The 25971-nt window shown below is 40.8% G+C and overlaps 1 protein-coding gene across 1 annotated transcript; it reads left to right on the forward strand.

Moving 5' to 3' along the window:
• The first annotated feature begins 6610 nt into the window (after positions 1-6610).
• On the forward strand, positions 6611-10647 carry LOC122017119 (putative wall-associated receptor kinase-like 16). Its single transcript, XM_042574629.1, has 3 exons — positions 6611-7485; positions 7725-7883; positions 9330-10647. The coding sequence occupies exons 1-3, from the start codon at positions 6846-6848 to the stop codon at positions 10478-10480; spliced, it is 1950 nt and encodes a 649-aa protein (XP_042430563.1). The 5' UTR covers positions 6611-6845; the 3' UTR covers positions 10481-10647.
• The last annotated feature ends 15324 nt before the right edge of the window (positions 10648-25971 follow it).

Genomic DNA, 25971 nt, shown 5'->3' on the forward strand with positions numbered 1-25971 from the left:
CCCGGGCTGTTGACCGTGTTGACTCTGACCCCCACATGTCATTGGCTCCTCTACCATCCGGGTCTCACTTTACCCTTGGATCACATGCCTCCCCTTTAATTATAGTCGAAGGAGGCTGTAAGTCCGACTGACTGGACCAACAGTTTGGTGCGAGGTCGGCCGATCGGCTAATGGGCGAGCTACATCCCGTTCGGTTAATGCCGAATGACCTCCTCTCCCCCGAGCGGGCCCTCCTTACCGTTGTTGAGGGGCGCGAGATGATCAACTATTGCTGACGCCGTCCAAATTTCCTCGTGATGCATGCAAATCCCCTCCATTAAGGCTGGGCACACGCTCATTAAATGCCACCCTGTGGGGGGGGGGGGGGGGGGATGCCACGTGTCACCGGCGCAGTCGCCTCATATCTGAGGTGACAACTGCTGATGTGATGTTTGACGGTTCGAATTTTGATGGTTAGATGTGTACTCCGATTCCTGTGCCCTAGATCGGATGGCTCAGCTCGACCGCGTTCATCTTTATAAAGCCTTGGCGTCGCCGCTACCTCCGCGTTTTATTTCCGCTTCTCCTTTGTTTGCTCCGGCGACCTCGCTTGCCTCCAGTGCTCCGGCGACTCCCTGCTTTCTCCTTCGGCGCTTCACTTTCCTGTAAGCTCTAACTTCCGTCTCTTTTATTTCAGCTGTCATTGCCCTTCAATATTCCGTCATTCTGTTTAGCGAACTCTCTGTTGGTCCTGCCTTATACTTCCGTTGACTCTCTTAGCCAATTCCTCCGCCTGTGTTTCTTGGCTATGGCCAGTTCCTCTCAGCCAATTGACTCGGCCCCTGGTCCTTGGTACACCACCATGGAGACCAGGTTTGATGCCGACGTCGCGACACATCTTGTAAACTCCTTCGACATCCCGTCCGACCACGAGTTTGTCCTGGCCAAACCGTCCGATCGACCACACAACCCGCCGACCGTCACCGTTTGTTTCTTTCGAGACCAGTTCGTGGCCGGTCTCCGGTTCCCAATCCATCCCTTCATAACTGAAGTATGCAATTTTTTCCGCATCCCGCTCGCCCAGCTCGTCCTTAATTCTTTCCGCCTGCTGTGCGGCGTAGTGGTGTTGTTCAAAGTGCACAACATCTCACTGACCCCTCAGGTCTTCCACTACTTTTACTACCCCAAACAATCCGAGTTGGGCACATACCTCTTCCAATCTCGAATCGGCTTAGTGTTTTTTGATAGGATGCTCTCCTCCAACAAGCACTGGAAGGAATACTTCTTCTACATCAGATTCCCTGAGCGGCTCTGCTTCCGCACTCGATGGCAGACCGCTCTGCCACCTCCACATGAACTGAAGAGGTACAAGACCCAACCAGATTACCTCCACGCCGCTAACATGTTGGCCGGTCGGAAGATTGTGTTGGAGTGTATACTAAAAGCCTAACTTTTGTAAACATTTATTTTTGAAATAAAAGAATCACATTGGTCAATATTTATATTTATTTGTTAAATATAATTGTTCAATTAATTTATATATAATAGATAACATGGAGTGTCATGTCACACTCAGAAGATCATGTTGTCGATTCTTTATAAATTATAAATAGTTGCTCACGACTAAGATGGAAAGGAACGAACCATCGGAATAGTCGTAGTGTAATTAAGTATTAGTTTATCTTGATTAATAAATTACACTGTACACTCTAAGTGTATTAAGTAGGACCATTTAGGTAAGTTCTTTTTGTACTGACTTAGTAAAAGAACTAGATCTTAGTTATTATGGAAGTGTGCTCTTAATCCTAATATAATAACAAACACATATATTTAATATTTATTTCTTTGACTTATCAAAGGGTGAGGTTTAGCTCGATAAATCAATATGCTCGATAAGTTGGGAAATGATATTACTTATAGTGTGTGTTGTTGATTATAGAAGGAATCTGTATCCTAGTTATCTAGGTTGAGAATGTCCCCAAGAGGAGCTCATAAGGATTGCCATGTTAAACCCTGCAGGTGGACTTAGTCCGACATGACAATGAAGTTGAGTGGTACTACTCTTGGAGATAGATATTAATTAAGTGAGTTGTCAGTAACTTACTTAATTAGTGGACATTCGTTATCTTAAACACAGGGAGATTAACACACTCATGATAAGTAGGAGGCCATAATGTAATTTGGGATTGGTGCAGTAGTGTGATAATAACTCTCTAGTGGAATGAGTTATTATCGATGAACTTGAGTTGTGTGTTCGGGGCGAACACGGGATACTCAAGCTCATCGGAAGGCCAAAACTAATTTCTTCTCTAGGTCCCTGTCGTAGCCTCATTATAACCTCAAGTCCATCCAAATGTAAGGCTCTTCTTGGTGTCCAAGAAGGGGGCCGGTCCAATGCTTGGTGACCAAGCAAGGGCCGACCACATCCTCTTCCAAGGGGCCGGTCCTATTACTTGGTGATCATGCTAGTAGTAGCCGACCACAATAATTCAAATAAGGAGGGTTGTTTTAAATTTTTAAAATCTTCTCTTTGTAGAAAACTATATGTTTTAAAAGAGAGATTTTAATTTTTAAAACTTTCCTTATTTGAATTAGGTCACATGTTTTAATAGAGAGTTTTAAAAGTTTTGAAACTTTCCCTTTTTAACCATGCTCATGGTTTAGGAAAAACAGAAGATAAGTTTTAAAATTTAAATTTTCTATCACCATGTTTAAAAAAGAAATTTTATAAGAGAAGTTTTAAATTTTAAAACATAATTTTAATTTTTAGAACTTTCCTTTTTTAACTCCTACTTTAGGAAAGAGAGCTTCTAAAATTTTATAAGAGTTTTTCTTTTTGTAAAATTTTATAAAAAATATTAATATTTCTTTCCTCTTATGGGGGTCGGCCACCCTCAAATATATTTTTGGTGATTGATTCAATCAAGAGGAAAAAAAGGAAAATTAAAACGGAAAAGGGAAAGCTAGAGGAAGATTTTAATTTTTGTAAAAATTCTTCCCTTATTTGCCTTGGGCAAGTATTATAAAAGAAGGGGTGAGGAGGCTTTATGAGACACAATTTCTTATTCTCTTGCTTGGAGATTTTAGTGTGGCCGTCCCTCCCTCTTTCTTCTTTTCTTTTTCCTTTTGCTCTCTTCTCCTTGGTGATGGTGGTGGCCGGATTTTAGAGGAAGAGGAAGAAAGATTTTGGGTGGCGTTCATCTTGGAGGATCGTCGCCCACACGACGTCCAAGGCGAGGCGAGGAATACGGCAGAAGATCTCGAGGTTGTTAGTTTACAAAGAGAAGGTATAATTAGCAATTGTTTTCCGCATCATGCTAGTTATTTTTCTTTGTATGAATTCCAAACACAAGAGACATTAGATCTAGTTTTTCGAATTAGTTTTTCGAGTTTGTGTTTTTCTTCTTTTTTGAATTTGTGATTCGATTGTTCTTTTTGGTTAACCTAGAGTTATTTAAGGAAATTAAATATTAGCTTTCCTTAAAAGACTTTGTCTAGGCGGTGGTGGTTGCTCCCATATCCAAGAAGGCCATGTGCTTCACCATGCAATCCTGGAAGCCAATTTTAGAAATTAATATTTAATGAAATTAATAACATAGGTGGATTTGAATTAATAGTGTTAAGTTCCGTTTGCGATTTAAATCTAAACTATTAAGAGCAGATAAGTTAAATTTGGAACCAATGATGTTAAGTTCCGTCTGCGATTCCTAATTTAACTTCTAAAGAACACAATAGGTTATTTAAGGAAAGGTTCGACACTTGTACAAAATTTTTTTGTACAGTGGAACCAGTACGTTTTCCTAGGACTAACAAACAATTGGTATCAGAGCTAGGGTTTACCTCTGTGTGTTTTGGTTTTCAAATTAATTATGCACATGTCATACATAATTTAGGCAAGATAATAGTAGGATGTGCTAACTCTGTGGTCGCAGACTCCAACTATTATGACATTTAAATATTGTGTGTGATTGGACCCTTGGACATGTCAAGAGCATTATTTTGTGTGCATGATTGTATGTATCAAATATAGCAGGAGCTATATTATTTTTAGAATTTTATTTTTGTTCGATCTATAATACATGTGGCATTCAATTATAGGTGGCATTAATGAAGAAGGAGAACGCATGATTAAAAAACATGACCAAGCGTGTTTTGCATTAATGGTTGGGCATTTGAATGGTTTTCGAGAAATTAGGGTGATGTCAGAGGCAAGTCAAAGCCACTAAGTAGAGGTGGTCACTCAGAAGGAACCAGAAGGAAGTTAAAAAACAACTAAGTATTGTCCATGATAGATCCGAGCGGTATCATCCTCGGTGTATAAATAGCTGATTGTAAGAGTGATCAGAAAGAAGTGTAAAGATAGCTAAAGTGCCTGTCATAGCCAAGCGACAACTCTAAACTCTAGTACCTTCGGTCAGGAAAAAGGTAGCTTCTCGACAAATGGTAGGAGTGGTGAATGGAACAGCCAAGCAATGGCTTTAAACCCTGAAACATCCGATCGGGACAAAGAGTGGTGGAACATACTAACTGTCTAGTCAGTTGGACTTGCAGCCTCCTTCGATTAAATTTGAAAGAGAGGCTTGTGATACGGTGATAAAAAGGGGTCTCACAATAGATAGGTCAAGTCAGGAAAAATGGATGACATGGAGGACAAAGTATAGTTGAAGCACAAGTCACCCGATCGGGCGTGGGGGGTCGAACATGCCACATGGTCGAACGAACATGGCTGTTCGGATGGCCAGCCGAGAGGAGCCTGTGATGGTGGTAAGAGACAAAGCATAAATTCCCAGGACCTGTGTCCCGGCCAGATGCCATGGCCAATTGGATGAAAGGTAGCCCTCCGACAACCGAAAGGCCGAATAAAGGAATATAGCTATGTTCAATATATTCGAGCGGGGATGTCCTAGCCGAGCAACCTTCGACCGATGTCCGGTCAGCCTACGTGGGACCCCAACTACATATCTCATCATACTCTTTTGGAAGTTGGTGCCTCTAACAACATAGCATGCCCGACAGACAAATCATATGTTAGAAGCTTCTCACTTGCCACATCAAATATTTGCGCGCTCGCTTAAGGAAAGGTGTTAGAGACACTTTTTGACTTGTCTTTTCCTAAAAAACTTTGAAAAACATGCATATGCTTTGGGATGCGTGCCCAGATACTAAAGTGACACTATAAAAGGGGGTTCCCATCTATAGACGAAGGTATGCACAACTTTGCTATTTGATACGTTCTTTGCTGCAACATTCTTATTATTTTCCACTGTGCTGGGAACTGACTTGAGCGTCAGAGGGCCAACGACGGGAACCCTTCCCGGCTCTGCACTAACGCCTTTTGTGTCGTAGGACCGCGTAGGGTTGCCATTTAATCAACCCTACAGTCATGCCCCCAGTTTGCTATCTTCTCTGCTTTTGGACAGAATCACTTACGATCTACAAGGACTTTTTCTTGCCTATTATCTGGTTGATTTCAACTTACCAGGACTTCTTTTGCTCAACATCCATTCCATTATGTCCTGTTGAAACTTTCGTCATCATCAAGTGTTTGGTCTTTCATGATCCACTTGGACTTTTCATCTCATGTCAAGTGTTTGATCTTCTGTGATCAACTTCGATTTTTCACTTCTAGTCAAGTTTCTGGTTACCTTGATCTACGTAACTTCTTACTAACATTTTATTAAACATCAAAACCTAAACTCGAGTCAACTTGAGCTTGGTCAACCTTGCTCTGAAGGTAATTGCACCAACAATCTTTCTCTTTTTATGTTTGATAATATGTTTAAGTTAAATTAACTCATTAGCCCAATTTTTCTCTTTCATTCTTTCACATAGAAAACATGAACCAGGGTTTCTAACTTCTCATTTAGCTATCTATAATTCAAATAATTACATTTTTATCTCCTCCTCTCTACTGACACTAATGCCGGAAGAATAAATGCTAGAGCAGCAAACTAAAGCTATGGACGCAGATGTAAGGAGGTGGAAGCCGGTGTCGAACATGCGATGAGAAGCTACGGGACACACGATGACGACGAGAGAGGATAGGAGGGTGGTAGGAATGAGGGGCTCTAAAGTCCACGAGATGAATATGCAGCTGTTGACCTTCACCTAGTTGTTTTTCTAGCTCATTGTTTCCTTCAAGTAATAGCAGAAACACTACACTGCTACATGTTCAGCCAGCACTTGACCTATTCAAAGTTGTCAATCTTCCAGATGTGGTTCCATATGGAAGAAAACATAGCTAGGGTTCTTCCCAAAAAAACCTTTCTTCGTGTTTGATCGATGGATAAGATTAAGTTTTGCTTCCATGTAGAATTCATCATTTTGATTCTGTCTAGCCTAACTTACATCATGCACGCTGTAGTTGAAAGCTTCAGCTTCACTCTATTTTCTGGAGATGTTTTTAATTCTATACAAAAATACAGTTTTTGTTGGTTTCAAATTGAAGCACTCCAAATGCGCGAAGTGTTGTCTTCTTCTTCCTCCGTTGACTTCGAAGAAGATTGCTTCTCCATCATCCATCCATTGACTTTAAATACTTGTAATTGCAAGTTGTAGTTGTTATGAGTTTTTGATAAATGAAGATGAGCTAATTTGAGATCAAAAGGAACGAACAAGAGAACATGGAGGTTGTGCCTTTGGTAGTTCTGCTGCTGCTGGTGGTCGCCGGTGCGTCGGTCGCATATGGAGAGCGGCCGCAATTACCGGCTTCTGAGTGCTCGACGAGCTGCGGGGACGTGGAGATCCCCTACCCGTTCGGCATCGGCCGCAACTGCTCCTTCGGCAGCGACTACACAGTCGACTGCCTGAAGAACGCCGACGGCGTCGACCGGCCTTTTATCAGTGACGTGGAGATCATCGAGATCATGTTGGCGCAGGGCAAAGGGCGGGTGTACAACCCGATATCGTTGAATTGCTATGACGATCGGAGCAGCTTGATCTGGTTTTGGGACATGACTGGATCGCCGTACAGATTCTCCGACGCCGACAACAAGTTCACCGTCATCGGCTGCGACACCCTCGCCTACATCAACGGCACCCAGGGCGGCAAACCGTACCAGAGCGGCTGCATGACCTTCTGCCAGAACGACAGCCTCTCCGCCGGCGGATCCGGTTCGTGCGCCGGCCTCGGCTGCTGCCAAACCTCCGTTCCCCGGGACCTCGACTACATCGCCGTCTGGTTTGATTCCGAACGCAACGGCTCCAGCACGAGGAACTTCAGCCCTTGCAGCTACGCGGTGCTGGTGCAGGAGGACCAGTTCAGCTTCAAGAGCTCTTACATCACGACCACCAACTTCTTGGATGAGATTTATAATGGAAGCGTGCCGGTGGTGGTGAGTTGGGGCATCGGAAATGAGACGTGCGAGGAAGCCCGGCGAGACTCCAGCGCTTACGCCTGTGTCAGCCAGCACAGCGAGTGCGTCGACTCCTCCGCTGCTCCTGGATACCTTTGCAATTGTTCTAATGGATTCGAAGGCAACCCATACCTCGTCGACGGATGCCAAGGTACTTTACCGTACTATGACTCCTCAACGCATGACTCCTCTGCTTTTCTGAGCATGTTAACTTGGGGATAAAAATCCCATATCTAAAACATGCATGTCGATGCGTATCGGGGGCGCGCAGTATAAAAGGCCTCTATATACACAATTTAAGATTTAGATTAAAATATTTAAGTTATAGAAATTAAACAAATCTTAAATTTTAAATCTTGGGTGAGGGATTAACTATTTAAATATTTGCAGACATCGATGAGTGTCAACAATCAGATCTATGCAAAGGTGATTGTCACAACACGGTCGGTGGCTATAATTGTTCTTGTCCGCAAGGTACAACTGGCAACGCTTCCAGCTCTGGGTGCATTCCTATACCACGACAGTCCATAGCGCCAAAGGTTGTCACAGGTAAATTAGTTGATTGTTGCTTTTAATTTTGATCTCTGACAATATATTTGATACATAAAGTTTAATCTGTTCTAAGAGTCTTTGCATATAACTCACTTTTCGCCAGACCAAATTAACTATTAAACGACTTAGTCAGAATAGCCTAACAAATCAAATTGACTTAATTGGCTCAACTTGCCAAACTAGGTTAATCCCATTTTCTGAGTCATTTTGCCTATCTCGGGTTGACTTGACTGATTCAATCAATGAAAGTCAATGATCCAATTTATACTTTTGATTAATCTAGCAAGATCAACCCTTTCAAAAGAGGTAAAAATTGACTTGTTCAATCAAATTAATCATCTAGTAGAATTGGATTAATTAAATTGACCTCACTTATTGAACCAATTTAGCTTAGTCAATATGGTATGCGTACTAAGAGCATCTATATCAATTTCTTTATCTAAAATGTATAATTTAAAATAAAAAAATTAATTTATTAAATTTGGATATTCACTTTTCATTATATACTAGTGTGATTGTGTGTAATATAATAATATATAAATTATTTGGGTCTTTGAAAATTCGAATTGTTTGGATGTTCTAGTATCACCCTTATAAACCAAGAATTAATTATTTGGGTAAGATTCGTCAGACCCATACAATAGTGACGCTAGAGAATCCCAACAACGGACTTCCCTATGTAAAAAATTATTTTAATTTAATATTATACTTGTCTTAGTAAAAAAACTAAAAAAAATATATTTTTTAACATCGTCGGCCTAAAATATTTATAGAAGCTTCTTTGATCATAGTGTTGTCAATTTTAAGATATGGGACTAAAGAGAACTATATTTTTTTTATATAAAACAACCAGAGAAAATTAATGATAAGAAAAATTTATAATAATACGCTGTAGCTGAGTCTCGAACTCTAGATCACTGATTGTTTTACTTGTGGAATTACTAATAAACCTTGGAATTATTTTTAGTATAAATAGAAAAAAGGACATTAACGTAAATACATTTTAGGCTTCACCAAAGTTAGTTAGTAAAGATGAGAGATTTTTAATAAAATAATAAGATATATATATATATATATATATATATATCCTCTATAATGTTTAGGAACTAAAATTAATTTTTTAAATTTAGAGAAGTACTATTCATAAATACTAAATTTAAGGAATAGATAGGATAGCTGATGCAAAATTTTTTTTAGCTACTCTATCTAAAATTTAAGATAAAATTTTTGGATACGCTAAGTGATATGGATGTTCTAAGTTGGAGATGTCAATGTGTTAGCTTAGTCTTGTGTTTAAACTTATTTTTCAATCATTCTACTTCTTAGTAGACTAAAATATAGTATGAAAAAAAATGTATATGGAAGTTGAAATTTTCTTTCTATGGTTTTTGATTTTGCATATCCTATTAACTTAAAACCTCCTCATTCATACAATATCTACAGGTGTTTCTGGCAGTTTAATTTTCTTGCTGTTATGTGGTTTGTGTTTTTATTTGGTTCGTCAAAGAAAAAAACTCGAAGAGATTAAGAGAAGATATTTTGAAGAACACGGAGGTCTTGACTTGAAGAAAAAGATGAAGGAAGAACAGAACCTTGCATTTCGGATATTTGCAATCAAAGAACTCGAGAAAGCCACGAATAATTTTGATGACAGACAAATACTCGGCAAAGGAGGTAATGGAATTGTATATAAAGGAATTTTAGAGGACAGATGCACTGTGGCTATAAAAAAACCAAAGCTCATCGATGAGAGCCTAAAGAGAGGTTTTGGAAATGAAACACTCATTTTATCCCGTATCAACCATGACAACATAGTAAAGCTCTTGGGTTGTTGTTTGGAGACAGAGATGCCAATGTTGGTCTATGAGTTTGTCCCCAATGGAACTCTATCTCATCTTATTCATGAAAATAAGAATCCATTTGTAGTTTCTTTGGACACTCGACTAAGGATTGCATATCAGTCCGCTAAGGCTTTGGAATATTTGCACATGGAAGCTTCTCCTAGTATTATTCATGGAGATATAAAACCTTCCAATATACTTCTAGACAATGATTACAATGCAAAAGTTTCAGACTTTGGGGCTTCGAAGCTAATACCCAAAGATGAACAACAATTCGCTACACTGGTGCAATTCACTTACGGTTACATTGATCCCGAGTGCCTTCAAACATATGAATTGACCTATAAAAGTGATGTTTACAGCTTTGGTGTGGTTCTCCTGGAGTTGTTTACCGGTAAAAAGGCAATTTATTTCGAAGGACCTGAAGAACAAAGAAATTTGGTGACAACTTTTGCTTTGTTCATGGATGAGAATCACGTGTTTGATATCTTCGACAATCAAGTGAAAGAGGAAGCTAATGTGGAATTGATTCAAGAACTTAGTGAGCTGATCAAGCGGTGTTTATACTTGAAGGGGGAAGAAAGGCCTACGATGAAGGAAGTGGTCGAGGAGCTGCATACACTGAGAAAGTTCACGCATCACCCATGGTCGTCATGGGAACAATATGAGCAAGACAATGTTGAGAGGGAGAGCTTGCTAGAGGAGATCATGACTCATGCTGATGGAAAAGAATTAAACATTTTCTATAGTTGAGACGCTTATAGAACATTGAATGTGGAAGGTAATTAGTTGAAGACACGGTTATACATGATACATACACACACAAAAAAAAACATTTTGAATAAGCAGCATTATGTCAAGTAAGCTTGTATGTGTTTTGTGTCTATAGTTAAGTTTTGTGTAAGTTGAGTTTATGTTATGTGTGGATTTTGCAAATTTTATAAATAATATATTTTCTAGCTCATTACTTTAGTTTGCATGTCAAGAGACAACGTTTTAGTTAATTTTTGTTCAATTTAGTTTATTGTTGATTTGTATACAGAGTTTTTTTTTTTCCTTCATTCTCTATTATACCTGACCATTAATTACTAATCAACTCTCTAGAAACATTGGTGTTTGCTTAGCTAGTGACTCTTAATTATGATGATAACAAGTTCTTCAACTTCTTTATAGATGATTGTTGAGCCCATCCTTATATTGAAGTAATGAAGTAGATATATTCTGACTTCAATCTTTGAATAATATTTATCCTTATGCGAGCTTCAAATTAAAATTGTAATGTCCGAAAATTCTCAAATCAATTTTAGAAATATTCTATGATTTTTCTGAAATTTTAGAATATTTTTATGGAATTTTTGGAGTAGCAGAAGTAGCAAAAATAAATAGAAACGTAAAATAGCCTAAGCAGAAATTGAACCCGAGACCTATGAGACCCTATGTCTTATAGACAACTCTAGTAACCAGGAGGCCCCAACAGAGGTGTGCTGAAAGAAGAGGAAAACAGTTATATTTAAGGTTTAGTTAGCCGAACAAACCACTAATATAAATAGGAAAAATTAAGTGAGGAGTTATTAGTTTTCATCGGAAGCTTTTCCTCTCCTCACCCTAATTCCGCCGACCCCTCTCCCTTCCTCACCTCTCGGCGCCCAAGTCCAAGGAAGAACCTAGGGTTCCATCCCTAGGACCATAGGAGTATCTTCCGGCAACATCAATGGTACGAGGACGCTTCTCTCCGCGAGAAGAACGCATAGACGCGAGAAGATCGTCGAAGAGATCCCTTCTCCGGAAAACCTAGCGATTGGATTGTAAGGAATCTAGCGCAGGATGTAAGAAACCCCTCACCTGCAGTATAAGTAGCTCTTCGTACGTTTTATGCATTAGTTGGGCATATGCAGAATTTTCAGTATATAGGGTGTGAATTAGCACACACCAAGTGTTTGCTTTAATGCTTAGTTCAGTAAAATGTCACTATAGGCATTTCCATAGTTTAGATAAATGCAAAAGAAGCATTTTATAGCACATTTAGTCTTGCTACAGTTTTTATGGGACTATGGTCCAATGGGTGGGCTCCCACAGTCGCCTTTAGGTTCAGATAACCTAGAAATAGCAAGATAAGATAATTCAGCTATAACCAATATTTTATTTTCAACAGTGGCACTGTACTGGACTAGATGTCCATTGGGTTGGGCTCCCATAGTCGTCCCTAGGTTTAGATAACCTAGTAAACCCTACTAGATTCAGAATTTGCAACCCCGGGTTTAGTTAGGGATGCGCGCACAGCAAGTACAGTTGCCAGGCCCATCAGCAGCATGATTATGTATTTTCATCTATTTATGGTAAATAGCTTTCAAAATTTCACAATATAGTTTATGTGAATACAGAGCAGCTTAGCATTAGTTAGCAGTAGTGTAGCTTAGCTTTTATTTCAGTTTAGTTCTTATGGATCCACATGATGATTTTTATGTTTAGCTATGATTGCCATGTATCGTATGTGATTATGCCATGTTTTAGAATCCATGTTTAGCAATGTCAGCATATATTTCAAATAGCATGTTTTAAAAGCATAAATTACATCGTATGCATGTTTTGTGAGGTAGATGGTTTCTTACTAAGCTCTTGAGCTTACAGATACTTCTTTTCCTTATACTGCAGATAAAGGTAAAGGAAGGATGAATTAGCGGAGGCTGGAGGACAATGCAAGGAAGATGTGTGTGGATGGAACTTGGAATAAAGATCTTGGAGAAACTAGCAAAATTAGAAACCTTTAGCATTTTCTTAAGTTATTACGTTTCCGCACTTCTAGTTATTTTAAAGTTTGGAATCATGAAAGACCTGTTTAGATTGTTAGTGATCATGCTTAGAATGTCAGTTAATTGTTATGGGTATGTTTATAGCCATGTTAGAACTTATGTGTGTGAATTTGGCACGAAACACTGTTGAAATCAGACTCCTGATATGAAATCAGAAACCCCGATCGATCAGCCAATCGATTGGGGGTCTTCAGTCGATCAGTTGATCGATTGAGGAGTTTGTACCGCGAACAGTAAGCTCCGGGATCGATCCGTTGATCGACCCGGACGCGTTCTGTCACGAATAGAAAGCCCTGGAATCGATCACTGGATCGATTGGCAAGTCTGGATCGATCAGTCGATCGATCCAGAATATTACCCCGCGCACAGTAGCGCGCTGAATCGATCAATGGATCGATTAGTCAGGACGGATCGATCAGCCGATCGATCCAGAATCTTGTCCGTGCACAGTAGCACGCTGAATCGATCATCGGATCGATCAGATGACTCCAATCGATCAGCTGATCGTTTGGAATGTCAGATTTCAGCTGGAAGGGTCTCATTTCAGTCTTTCGATCAAATCGAAGGTTCGGGTTCCTTCCCTAGTGTATGCATGTCAATGGAAAGGTCTTTGAACCTAGTCCTACAGACTGTAATAGTCATTAGCAGAGTAAGATTTTAATTAGTACGGTTTTCCGCACCTTATAGCTTAGCACAGCATAATGTGACGGCCCGGCCTCGCAACCTAGTTAGTAGGAGGTGGGTCGTTACAGAGTGGTATCAGAGCAAAAGTTCCATACTTCCTACACACACATCAGCATTGAACCTGCAGCTTCCAAGTAAGAACATCTCTCACTTTACTTATGTTTCTCATTTCATGTTTAGAGATAACTAAAGCATGTTTGTTTATGATAGTATTTAACATGATAACAGTAATTACGCAATTATGTTTGCATTAGTTATGTATGTCCTTTATGTCTATATAAATGGCACGAGGACGCCCAGCTAGAAGGGCACCAGCCACTGAGCCCCAGCATGAGGCAGGCAGTTCAGTGCCTCCTCCAGACCTTACAGCAGTAGTGGCTCAGTTACAGCAGCAATTAGCTGAACAGCAACAGGAAATAGCCACTTTAAGGGCTAATCAGCAGAACACTCCCATTGTCACCCCAGAGCCTAACTTGGCAACTCCAGTAGTGATAGAGGTTCCACCAGTCCAACCTGTAGCACCAGTAGCTCCAGCAGCAGGGGCAAGGAGGGAAGCTTATCTAATCCAGTGGAAAAAAATTAAGCCAGAGAATTTCTCAGGCACCAGTGAACCATGGGATGCTCAAGCCTGGTTCAAAACACTAGAGAGTACGATGGAGCTTCTGGACTGGCCAGAGCATGAGAAGGTGAAGTGCGCCTCTTTCTGTCTGACAGGAGACGCACGTATGTGGTGAGAGAAAGTTAAAGCGAAGCGCCCAGTGAATCAGATGACATGGGCTGACTTCGAAAAGGAATTCTTCGAGGAGTTCTTTCACATGTGGGTCACAAACCGCCACTACGACGAGTTCACTGAATTTTGCCAGGGCAACCTTTCAGTGGAGGAAGCCGTGAAAAAATTCAACAGATTGGCTCGTCTATGCCCTGAATTAGTCAGCACTGAAAAAGAACGAGTCCGGTTGATGCTCAAGATGCTAAGGCCGGAAATAGCAATGAACGTGACCAGCGGCGTCCAGAGGCCGCAAACCACTGAAGAACTAGTAAGCAGTGCTTTGACCACCAAGCACTACCAGAACAATATCAAACAGCAGAAGCAAGTCCTCTCAGAGTCCAAAGGTCAGGGAGGCTTTGGTACTCAGAAACACCAGGGCCACAGCTCCCACGGCTCTAACTGGAAAGGGAACTCCAGCAACAAACGCAAACCAAGGAGTTACCCAAAAGGAGGACCAGCCAACAAACATCCTAGTTATCCCAAGTGTTCTACTTGTGGGAGATTCCACCCAGGAGTTTGTCGCAAGGGCACACGGGGATGCTTCGAATGTGGACAAGAGGGGCATATGGCTAAGCAGTGCCCGAACAAGACCGATTTTCCTCAACCACAGCCGATTCAGCATGGAGGCCAGCCAGCCCAGTTACACCAAATGCAGGCTGCTTTAGACGGTCCATCCATCATCCAGGGCAGACTAGAAGCTCCCTCAGCCATGACGAACGCAAGGATCTATTCACTCACCAGAGAGGATGTAGCGAATGCCTCGACAGTTGTTACAGGTCAGATTAGTATTTTACAGCAAAGTGCAACTATCTTATTCGATACTGGGGCAACCCATTCTTATATATCCAGGGCATTCACCGAAAAGTTAGCAGTACCCCCAGAGGTATTCAGTGGTCAGTTTCTGACAACACTACCTTCGAGAGAAATGATGGCATCCAAGCACTGGCTCAGAGCAGTGCCGGTCATTATAGCAGACAGAGAACTCTTTTGTGATCTGATAGTGCTAGATATGACTGATTACGATGTCATTTTTGGAATGGACTTTCTGATGAAGTACGACACCTCTATAGAGTGTCGTAAACAGAGAATTGTATTCCAACCCGCAGCAGGAGTGCAGTTTGGGTTCGTCGGAGAACCAAAGAGAAAGGCCAAGAAGTTTCTCTCAGCTCTGAAGGCACAGAAACTACTAGATTCAGGATGTACGAGATTCTTAGCACATGTAGTCAGTAGCAGCCAGGACAAGGACCGAAAGCTAGAGGAGGTCCGAGTCATATGTGACTACCTAGCAGTCTTCCCTGAAGAGTTATCAGGCCTAGCACCAAATAGGGAGATTGAATTTGAGATAGAACTTATTCCAGGTACAAATCCCATCTCCAAAGCACCCTATCGCATGGCTCCAGCAGAACTGAAGGAACTTCAGGAGCAACTACAGGAGCTGCTTGACAAGGGCTTCATATGTCCTAGTCACTCACCATGGGAAGCGCCTGTACTGTTCGTGAAGAAGAAGGACGGGAGCATGCGCCTGTGTATAGATTACAGAGCACTAAACCAAGTCACAATCAAGAACAGGTATCCTCTTCCAAGAATAGATGACCTGTTTGATCAGCTAAAGGGAGCAGCAGTGTTCTCTAAGATAGATCTCAGATCGGGATATCACCAAGTGAGAGTTAAAGAAGGTGATATACCCAAGACAACCTTCAGGACCAGATACGGACACTATGAGTTCGTAGTCATGCCCTTTGGCGTGACAAATGCTCCAGCTACTTTCATGGACCTCATGAACAGGGTATTCAGAGAATACTTAGATAAGTTCGTTATCGTATTCATCGATGACATCCTTATCTATTTTAGAACTCAGGAAGAACACGCAAAGCACCTGAAGACAGTACTACAGATTCTTCGACAGAACCAACTGTACGCCAAGTTCACGAAGTGTGAATTCTGGCTCGATCAGGTGTCCTTTCTGGGTCACATTATCTCCAAGGATGGTATTATGGTAGACCCCAGTAAAATAGAGGCTGTGAGTAACTGGAAAAGACCCAAGAACGCCAGTGAGATCAGAAGCTTTTTGGGACTAGCAGGTTATTACAGAAAATTCGTAGAGGACTTCTCCAGGATAGCCTCCCCACTGACAGCTCTTACCAGAAAGAACAGAAAATTTCAGTGGACAGAGAACTGTGAGAACAGCTTCAGTGATCTAAAGAGGAGATTGACCAGTGCTCCAATTCTGGCTCTACCAGAAAACACAGACAGCTTTGACATTTATAGTGATGCCTCTAAGTTGGGACTAGGAGCAGTACTGATGCAAAATGGCAAGGTGATTGCCTATGCCTCCAGACAACTCAAGGATTATGAAAGGAACTACCCTACTCATGACCTTGAGCTTGCAGCAGTTGTCTTCGCTCTCAAAATTTGGAGACATTACTGTTGGTTGCTACTCGGAAAACCTATAGGTTCCACTGTACAAAAATTTTGTACAAAGGTCTGAACCTTTTCCTAGCTACCATGTGTTCTTTTAAATTAAATTTTGGATCGCCTGCGGAACTTAACACGTTTGATCCAAAACTTAATCTATTTGTTCTTTTAGGTTTTGACTTGGATCTCCTGCGGAACTTAACACGTTCGACCCAAGTCTCCTTAAGTTATTAATTCCATTAAATATTAATTTCCATAATTGGTTCCCAGTACTGACGTGGCGAGGCACATGGCCTTCTTGGATATGGGAGCAACCACCACCGACTAGACAAAACCTTTTATAGAAAGCTAATATTTAATTTCCTAAAATAACTTTAGGTTAACCAAAGAGAACAATCAAATCACAAGGAAAAGAAAAAAACAAAAGAACACAACATCGAAAAACATATTCAAAATCTAGAACGTAAGCCTCTTGTATTTGGTATTATTTCCATAAATAACTAGCATGATGCGGAAAGAAAAATTACTAGTTATACCTTGTAGAAAAACCTCTTGATCTTCTACCGTATTCCTCTTCTAACCTCGGACGTTGTGTGGGCAACGATCTTCCGAGATGAGAAACCACCAAGCACCTTCTTCTCCTCCTAGCTAGGTTCGGCCAAAACAAGAAAGCTTCACCAAGGAAGAAGAAAAACACCAACCAAGCTCTAAGAGATGCAAGCTTCCTCTCATTCTTCTTCTTCTTCTCCAAGTAGTATCCGGCCTCCACAAGAGCTCCAAGCAATAGAGAGTTTCGGCCACCACAAAGAGGAAGAAGAGAAGAGATGATGGCCGGCCACAACACCAAGGAAAAGAGGGAGAGAAAATAATAGAGGTTGTGTCTCATGAAGGCACCCCTACCCCTTCTTTTATATTCCTTGGCCTAGGCAAATTAGGAAATTTAATTACAATAAAATTTCCTCAATTTTCCTTGACATGAATTAATTGAGAAAAATAAAATAAAATTTCCCAATCAACCTTGTGATGGCCGGCCACAATCAAAAGAGCAATTTAGGAGAGTTTCAATCAACAAATTAAAACTTCCTAATTTGTTTCCAGAAATTTTAAAATAAAATTTCTCTTTAAAAAATCTCTTCATGGTTGATAAAAGGAAATTTCTATAATTTTAATTTTATAACATGTGAATAATTTTTAAAGAGAAAATAAAATATCTCACCAATCTACAAATAAGGAAAGAGATTTAATATCTTTCTTTAATCTTTTGTAGATCTTTTATAAGAGAGATATTTTAATTTTAATTCTCTTTAATAAATTATTTCTTCCACATAATAAAAATTAAAATTAAAATTCCTTTTTAATTTAATTTGGCCGGCCCCCACTAGCTTGGGTTCAAGCTAGGGTCGGCCACCCAAATTCATACCTAGGCCGGCCCTAGCTTGTTCCCAAGCTAGCTTGGCCGGCCCCTATTGGGTGGGTATAGAAGGTGGGTATATGTGGGTATAGAACTATACAAATAAGAGGCTACGATAGGGACCGAGAGGAGGAATTGGTTTTGGTCTCCCGATAAAATTAAGCATCCCGTGTTCGCCCCGAACACACAACTTAATTTTATCAATGATAATTCATTCCACTAGAGAACTATCATTGAACTACCGCACCAATCCCAAATTACATTTTTGGGCTCCTTCTTATTATGAGTGTGTTAGTCTCCCTGTATTTAAGATATCGAATGTCCACTAATTAAGTGAGTTACTGACAACTCATTTAATTAATATCTAAGTCCAAGAGTAGTACCACTCAACCTTATTATCATGTCGAACTAAGTCCACCTGCAGGGTTTAACATGACAATCTTTATGAGCTCCTCTTGAGGACATTATCAACCTAGTATCTCTAGGACACAGTTTCCTTCTATAATCAACAACACACACTATAAGTGATACCATTTCCCAACTTATCGGGTTTATTGATTCATCGAACTAAATCTCACCCATTGATAAATTAAAGAAATAAATATCAAACATATGTGCTTGTTATTATATTAGGATTAAGAGCACACACTTCCATAATAACTGAGGTCTTTGTTCCTTTATAAAGTCAGTATAAAAGAAACGACCTCTAATGGTCCTACTCAATACACTCTGAGTGTACTAGTGTAATTATATAGTCAAGATAAACTAATACCTAATTACACTACGACCTTCTAATGGTTTGTTCCTTTCCATTTTAGTCGTGAGCTACTGTTTATAATTTATAAGGTACTGATAACATCATCTTCTGCATGTGACACCACATACTATGTTATCTACAATATAAATTATATGAACAACTACAAACAAATGTAAACAATTTGACCAAATGTGATTCTTTATTTATAATGAATGTTTACAAAGCTTAGGCTTTCAGTATACACTCCAACAATTACTTGTATGGAGCTCAGTGCAAAGTGTATACAGATCATCAGAGTTTGAAGTACTTCTTCACTCAGAAGGATCTGAATATGCGACAGCGTAGATGGCTCGAGCTGGTCAAGGACTATGATATAGACATCCTCTACCACCCAGGAAAAGCCAATAAGGTAGCAGACGCACTTAGCAGGAAGTCCAGCGTCACCTTACTATCCCTGGCAGCCATGTCACCAACCCTACAGAAGGATATTACAGATTTTGGTCTCGAACTTATAGCGGGACAGCTCTCTACTATGACTTTAGCATCTACCCTGCTTGGTGACATCCGGACAGCTCAGGGTCAAGACCCTGAAATTCAGAAAATCAAACAAGGGTTAACAGAATCAGAAAGGGGAGAGTTCAGGGTCTCAGATAGTGGAGTATTATATTTTGGTGACAGACTTTGTGTTCCAGATCAGGAGGAACTAAAGAGAAAGATTTTAGACGAGGCTCACAGGACTCCCTATGCGATGCATCTGGGCTCCACTAAAATGTACCAAGACCTGAAGAAACATTTTTGGTGGCCTGGGATGAAAAGAGACGTCGCTAGATATGCTAGTATTTGTCTGACCTGCCAGAGGGTCAAGGTAGAACATCAGAGACCAGGAGGAGTTCTGCAGCCCATTCAGATCCCGGAATGGAAGTGGGAGGATATTTCCATGGATTTCATAGTGGGATTACCCAGAACCACGAATGGTTTTGATACCATCTGGGTAATAATTGACAGGTTGACTAAATCAGCCCACTTCTTAGCTATCAGGATGTCCTACTCCATGGAGCAGCTAGCTCAGTTGTATCTCAAGGAGATCGTTAGACTACATGGAGTCCCACGGACCATTATTTCAGACAGAGACAGAAGATTCACATAACACTTCTGGGAGTGTGTACAGTCAGAATTGGGCATCAAGTTAAAATTTAGCACAGCCTTCCATCCTCAGACAGATGGTCAGACGGAGCGAGTGAATCAGGTACTTGAAGATATGCTCCGAGCATGTGCCCTAGACTTCAAGGGAAGTTGGTGTAAATATTTGAGTTTAGCAGAATTTGCATACAACAATAGCTATCAGGCCACTATTGGTATGGAACCTTACGAGGCTCTCTATGGGCGGAGGTGTAGATCTCCAATCTGCTGGTATGAAAGTGGTGAAAAGAAAGAACTAGAACTTCAGACAGATCTAGTAGCAGATACCACAGCAGCTATACAGCAGATCCGCCAGAGGATAGAGACAGCTCAGAGCCGCTAGAAAAGCTATGCTGATACACGGCGTAGACCCCTAGAGTTTTCAGTTGGGGATACAGTATTTCTCCAAGTGTCTCCCATGAAGGGAGTAATGCGTTTTGGGAAGAAGGGCAAATTAAGTCCCAGATATGTGGGACCATACCTTATCACTAGAAGAGTGGGTAAGGTAGCATATGAGCTAGAGCTACCCCAGGAGATGTCAGCTATCCACAATGTATTTCATGTCTCTATGCTGAAGAAGCATATCCCAGATGCCACCCAGGTGATTGAGCCCCAGTCGGTACAAGTCCGCGAATACCTTAGCTATGACAGTTGGCCTATTCAGATAATAGACCGAGCAGTTAAGAAATTACGGAATAAAGAGGTACCATTAGTAAAAGTTATTTGACAAAGTCACACAGCAGAAGAGGCAACTTGGGAGACAGAAGCTAGTATGAGACAGAAGTACCCAGAGTTATTCTAAGTTCGAGGACGAACTTTTTATAAGGTATGGAGGATTGTAACGCCCAAAAATTCTCAAATCAATTTTAGAAATATTCTATGATTTTTCTGGAATTTTAGAATATTTTTATGGAATTTTTGAAGTAGCAGAAGTAGCAAAAATAAATAGAAACGTAAAATAGCCTAAGCGGGAATTGAACCCGAGACCTATGAGACCCTATGTCTTATAGACAACTCTAGTAACCAGGAAGCCCCAGCAGGGGTGTGCTGAAAGAAGAGGGAAACAGTTATATTTAAGGTTTAGTTAGCCGAATAAACCACTTAATATAAATAGGAAAAATTAAGTGAGGAGTTATTAGTTTTCATCGGAAGCTTTTACTCTCCTCACCCTACTTCCGCCGACCCCTCTCCCTTCCTCACCTCTTGGCGCCCAAGTCTAAGGAAGAACCTAGGGTTCCATCCCTAGGGCCATAGGAGTATCTTCCGGCAACATCAAGGGTACGAGGACTCTCCTCTCCGCGAGAAGAACGCATAGACGCGAGAAGATCGTCGAAGAGATCCCTTCTCCGGAAAACCTAGCGATTGGATTGTAAGGAATCTAGCGCAGGATGTAAGAAACCCCTCACCTGCAGTATAAGTAGCTCTTCATACGTTTTATGCATTAGTTGGGCATATGCAGAATTTTCAGTATATAGGGTGTGAATTAGCGCACACCAAGTGTTTGCTTTAATGCTTAGTTCAGTAAAATGTCACTATAGGCATTTCCATAGTTTAGATAAATGCAAAAGAAGCATTTTATAGCACATTTAGTCTTGCTACAGTTTTTATGGGACTATGGTCCAATGGGTGGGCTCCCACAGTCGCCTCTAGGTTCAGATAACCTAGCTCTAGGTTCAGATAACCTAGAAATAGCAAGATAAGATAATTCAGCTATAACCAGTATTTTATTTTCAACAGTGGCACTGTACTGGACTAGATGTCCATTGGGTTGGGCTCCCATAGTCGTCCCTAGGTTTAGATAACCTAGTAAACCCTACTAGATTCAGAATTTGCAACCCCGGGTTTAGTTAGGGATGCGCACATAGCCAGGCCCATCAGCAGCATGATTATGTATTTTCATCTATTTATGGTAAATAGCTTTCAAAATTTCACAATATAGTTTATGTGAATACAGAGCAGCTTAACATTAGTTAGCAGTAGTGTAGCTTAGCTTTTATTTCAGTTTAGTTCTTATGGATCCACATGATGATTTTTATGTTTAGCTATGATTGCCATGTATCGTATGTGATTATGCCATGTTTTAGAATCCATGTTTAGCAATGTCAGCATATATTTCAAATAGCATGTTTTAAAAGCATAAATTACATCGTATGCATGTTTTGTGAGGTAGATGGTTTCTTACTAAGCTCTTGAGCTTACAGATACTTCTTTTCCTTATACTGCAGATAAAGGTAAAGGAAGGATGGATTAGTGGAGGCTGGAGGACAATGCAAGGAAGATGTGTGTGGATGGAACTTGGAATAAAGATCTTGGAGAAATTAGCAAAATTAGAAACCTTTAACATTTTCTTAAGTTATTACGTTTCCGCACTTCTAGTTATTTTAAAGTTTGGAATCATGAAAGACCTGTTTAGATTGTTAGTGATCATGCTTAGAATGCCAGTTAATTGTTATGGGTATGTTTATAGCCATGTTAGAACTTATGTGTGTGAATTTGGCACGAAACAGTGTTGAAATCAGACTCCTGATATGAAATCAGAAACCTTGATCGATCAGCCGATCGATTGGGGGTCTTCAGTCGATCAGTTGATCGATTGAGGAGTTTGTACCACGAACAGTAGTCTCCGGGATCGATCCGCCGATCGATCCGGACGCGTTCTGTCGCGAAGGGAAAGCCCTGGAATCGATCACTGGATCGATTGGCAAGTCTGGATCGATCAGTCGATCGATCCAGAATATTACCCCGCGCACAGTAGCGCGCTGAATCGATCAATGGATCGATTAGTCAGGACGGATCAATCAGCCGATCAATCCAGAATCTTGTCCGTGCACAGTAGCACGCTGAATCGATCATCGGACCGATCAGATGACTCCAATCGATCAGCTGATCGATTGGAGTGTCGGATTTCAGCTGGAAGGGTCTCATTTCAGTCTTTCGATCAAATCGAAGGTTCGGGTTCCTTCCCTAGTGTATGCATGTCAATGGAAAGGTCTTTGAACCTAGTCCTACAGACTGTAATAGTCATTAGCAGAGTAAGATTTTAATTAGTACGGTTTTCCGCACCTTATAACTTAGCACAGCATAATGTGACGGTCCGACCTCACAACCTAGTTAGTAGGAGGTGGGTCGTTACAAAAATTACTACTTTTAAATCCAAAAGAGAATTTTTTTGAATCAATATTCGTGATCTTCAGTAAATACTTCAATATAGGAAGATTATTTTATGTAATATTTGCTAATTTATTCTTCAAAATTTGTAGTCAATATTCTTTTTTTTTTTTCCTTGAATGACCTGTTAAAAAGGTAAATTTAAATAATTAAGCTTTGAGAGACTGTTCTCTTCAAAATAAAAGAGCCTTTAAATCCTTCACATTCTGCAATTGGACTGGTTCAATAGCTTCTTCGCACCAAATCCACTAACTGAGTGGAGGAACTATTAAGAGTTTTATGGATATATCGGACCATTGCTTGAAAGAGAACATGAATGATCATGGACGGATCCAAGAATTAAAGATGGGCTGGACTGATTTTGTATTGATCGAGTCTGTCGTACTTCGTATTAGCATGCTACCATCTCACTTTTTTTTTATATATATATTTCATCTAATTTTAAATTTTTATTGAATGATTTTTTTATTATTTATAAAATTATTAAGTTGATTTACCGGTACTCATTTTTAATTTGTAAATGTTGAAAATATAGAAATCATGGCCAAAGGCCCAGCTGCTGACGCTGTAGATGCGAGGTAAGCGATACACAAACATAGCACGCCACCATATCAACCTTAATCCAGGACAACCTTGCTCAAAATCTGTCCCATATTCAAGTCAAAGGATCTCAACTACAGAGCATTTACGAATCTAGTACTCATTTATTAGATCATGTTTGGTATCTGATTAGATTATTTTTTTTATTTTAAAAAATCCAATGGCAACTATTACTCATGTTCGGCGGTGTTCCTCTTGCTTGGGAGCATGAGCGGCTAGCGCAAGTGGTCGCGACCATACAGGACTGCAAAAGGCAGCGGTTCTTGTGGAGCCTCCGGAGCTCGTCTCCTCCAACGTTGGACCCCTTTCCGTAGGGATTCGAGGAGCAGACGCATGACACAGGCTTAGTCTGCCAGATTGGGTGCCAAAGAAGGTAGTGCTGGAACACCTAGTGGTGGGTGGTTTCGTGCCGCACTAGAGGTGGAACTCGTGTGTGGAGAGCATGTGCTATGGCGTTCCAGAGGGGCACATGAATGCGTTTGAGCTGGTAAAGCAATTGGGCGTGGCTGCGAGCCTGCAGTGATAAGGGTGGAGAGAAAATTTCGTGGCAAGTGAGGAGCGGAGAGAGGGTTGTTGTGCTTGACTTGGAGAGGATGAAGAGGGAAAAAGGGTGAGAGCAATGCTGCCAGAACTGAGCACGAAAGAAGGAAGGGTGTCATGGGTTAATCTGGCAACTAACGAGGGTGACGAAGGAGATGGGCAACACATGGATGCGTAGAATAAAGGGCTGTGCTACAACCCAGGGCAGCTCCTACGTGCATCCGTCTCTATGAATGATACACTTTCACTTAGTCTACGGTGGAGAAATAGTAGTGCCTGCCAAAGTGGGGGAAGGATCTGCTCGGCAAATACTGTATGATCAAAATAATATTGATCGTCGTCTCCTTGAAATGGATTTCATCAGTGAGATAAGGGAAAAGGCAGCCGCTCAGCTGAGATTTTGTAGACAGAGGATGCGCCAAAAATATAATCGACGTGTCATTCCATGATTCTTTTAAACTGACGATCTAGTTTGGAAAAGAATTAAGCCGGTCAAAAATATTAGTAAGCTGGAACATTAATAGAGTAGGCCTTACAAAGTTACTCAAAAGGTAGTTTCGGGCACATACTATCTTCAGGATTCCAGCGGCAAGGAGCTAAATAGGTCATGGAGTGTCAACTATCTACAATCTTATCGAACTTGAGGGTATTCTCGTATTTCCAAAAAGCATTTACCACTAAATACTGTTGGTGAAGGTTGCACTGATAATCAGATTTTGATAATAGATTAAAAATAGATGTGTTATTTGTCATACTTTCTACCAAGTGTGTAGGAGTTTACTTGTTTTAAGGACCTGACACCAGATTGAAATCTAGCTAGGTCCGCAAGACCTGATAGCTGGTGCGAAATCCAAATAGGTTCGCGGGACTGATATCTGGCAGGAGTCTGGTTGGGTCTGCGAGACTTGATAATAGGCTAAAGTCCAGTTGGGTCTGTGGGACCTGACTACTGGCGGAAAGACCTGGTGAATCAAAGACAAGTTAAGCAACTACAGTTGGTAAGTAAGAGGTAAGCAACTGGAGGAGAGATTTAATAAAGACGTGTTTCCGATTGAGGGAACTGTAGGCGTTAGTTCAACTTACGTCCATTTGAGAAATCTAAGTTGAGATCTTAACTAGATCCTAGTATCGAAGAGACAGGATCTTATTATGTTGTGCTAACTCTATTTTGCAGGATAAACATATTTTTATTTGCCTAGACTAACTCTTTTTGTAGGAAGGAGAAGTACAAAAAAGGGGAGTCTGGACCTGCAATAGCGGGTGCTTGGATAGGAACCCAAGCTATCCGGGCGTCCAGAGTTGGTCCAGGCACCCGAACCACAAAAGTTACCTAGAAGATGAATTGGAGCACGACGACTGGTCAAACCACGCCAAAGGTCCAAGCGCCTGGAGGAGTTCGGGCGCTCGGAAGTGGATAAACTTAACGGATAAAGTTTCGACGAGAGCTCGCCATGTCAGCACGGTCCAGGCGCCTGGGAGAAATTTCAGGCGCCCGGCATGAGCTTATATAAAGGTCTTCAACCAGCAGCTTCAGACGACCTTTAAAATATAAGATTAAGGTTGTGTTTCTTACAAAAAGTGAAGGGTAGTCCGGCCTTGATCAGACTTAAGCCAAATATATAGAGAACACCATCTTAGAGCAGTTTGTGGATGTGGAACTTCAGGCCGACTAATGTTCTTGACGCTAAATCAAAAGTGGGTTCCCAACAGTAGTCGCCTAACTATAGAATGGGGGCAGACCCATTTGCCAGTCGGTCGGCCAAGATATTGGCAAGTCTAATTGGATGAAAAAAATAATGGTATTTTCATCTCTTGTTGGAAGAAGACATTTTTCCAAAAAAGATAGCCTTCAGTTAGGCTTGAAAAATAAAAACCTCCTCATCCGATTTCTTATGATAATAGAAGTAGTGA

Source organism: Zingiber officinale, chromosome 8B, assembly GCF_018446385.1.
Source record: "Zingiber officinale cultivar Zhangliang chromosome 8B, Zo_v1.1, whole genome shotgun sequence".
NCBI lineage: Eukaryota > Viridiplantae > Streptophyta > Magnoliopsida > Zingiberales > Zingiberaceae > Zingiber > Zingiber officinale.